This window comes from Condylura cristata, unplaced genomic scaffold, assembly GCF_000260355.1.
Source record: "Condylura cristata isolate star-nosed mole 26May11 unplaced genomic scaffold, ConCri1.0 scaffold00020, whole genome shotgun sequence".
NCBI lineage: Eukaryota > Metazoa > Chordata > Mammalia > Eulipotyphla > Talpidae > Condylura > Condylura cristata.
Genome location: NW_004567121.1, coordinates 37,960,212 through 37,961,752, shown reverse-complemented (window position 1 = coordinate 37,961,752; position 1,541 = coordinate 37,960,212). Strand labels below are relative to the sequence as shown.

General features: G+C 44.1%; 1 protein-coding gene across 1 annotated transcript in view; it reads left to right on the top strand.

Moving 5' to 3' along the window:
- The window catches only part of CPSF3 (cleavage and polyadenylation specific factor 3, 73kDa), a gene marked incomplete at its 5' end in the record, with an annotated part of 22,967 nt that overhangs the window by 7,446 nt on the left and 13,980 nt on the right, over positions 1-1,541 (top strand). The window contains one exon of the mRNA XM_012727370.1: positions 1,031-1,279. Within this exon, the coding sequence (XP_012582824.1) occupies positions 1,031-1,279 (249 nt within the window). The remainder of the gene's footprint in view (positions 1-1,030; positions 1,280-1,541) is intronic.

Below are 1,541 nucleotides of genomic sequence, written 5' to 3'. Positions count from 1 at the left end.
GGAGCAGCAGGTGAGACAGGAGAGGTCTGATGAGCCCTGGGGGTCACCTCAGTGGTAGGGATCAAACTTGTGCTTTAGCTTCTTAGTGCTGTGCTTTATCCCGCTGTGCCACCAGGGAGGGCCCCCTTTTCATATTTTTTAAAGAAATACCATGTCAAGAAAATTCATGATGGGGGAAAATCATATTATAGGTGAGCATTACATACTTAGACATGGTATGCTAAAAGGACCAGCAACGTATAGTTCAAAAACCTGAGCTTTATTCCCAAAGGGACCCCACAGTAGACTGACGTCATCTTGGGGGGTGGAATGCTTTGTGCAGGTATGTGAAAGCTCATAAGAGTGTATGGAAAACCTTCGTACCTGTCGATGTTTGAATTACCCTCAGACAGCATGGCCACAGCAGACCAGAAGGTAAAGCAGAAAACAGGTTTGTGAGGCATATGGCAGGAACAGTTCTGTCCTTCCACAGTTTTCACTTACAAATCAAGTGGAAAAATAGCACGCCCACACTGCTCAGCCTGTCTTTAGCCTCAGTTTCCTCATCATTGAGATGGAGATAAGTCTTCATAAGGTTGATTGGAAAATTAGAAATCATAGGTGTAAATTGTATAAATAAGCCTTCCTTTGGCAATATGTTGTCCCCTGCTTTTATGAATTATCAGAAGGTATTTAGCATGTAGAAACAAAATTCAGTTACATAGTAGTATGACTTTCTACACTTTTTTATGTGCAAAATTGGTTTAGCACATTTTCGTAATTATAGGTCATTGTGTCTATTTGAGATATTAACACATTTTTACTTAAAATTGGAACTTAGCGTCTCGCGAGGTAGTAAGTTATGGCCTATTATTCAGTGCTAACCTCTACGAAATCACTTTTACAAGTCTCCACATTGTGAGACTGTGATCACACACTAGTTCTAGAAATGGTCTGGTTGTAAGGCCGTCAGTAAGGGCTGAGCCCACGTCTCTGACACTACTGAAAATGCTGGCTGCGTTTGTCTGTGGTTGTCGGAATCTGTAAAAAGTCGTATCGGTCTTTATTTGAACGATGTGCCCCACGTGACAGGAGGACATTCCTTTCTCATAAAACCGCTCTAGATGAATACTGGCAGAACCACCCGGAGCTCCACGATATCCCCATATACTACGCGTCATCCTTGGCCAAGAAGTGCATGGCGGTCTACCAGACGTACGTGAATGCCATGAACGACAAAATCCGCAAACAGATCAACATCAACAACCCCTTTGTTTTCAAGCACATCAGTAACCTCAAGGTGAGTCCTGAGCGAAGAGGGAAGAAAAGCGCAGAGAGACGGGGTGGGGGTGGGGTGCAGGGTGCCTGTGGCAGCGAGGAGGGCCGCTCCTCTGAGCAAAATCAGAAATTTAACAACTGGCGTTTTTATTATGTCCCCGGATTTTGCTGGTTGCTCCAGGTCTGCATATGTTCTAAATATTTATTACTGCTAAGTTACTTAAATCCCTTGACCATAAAATTAAGAAGTCCTGGGCCCTGCTGGTGTCGCAGCGGGCTAAAGC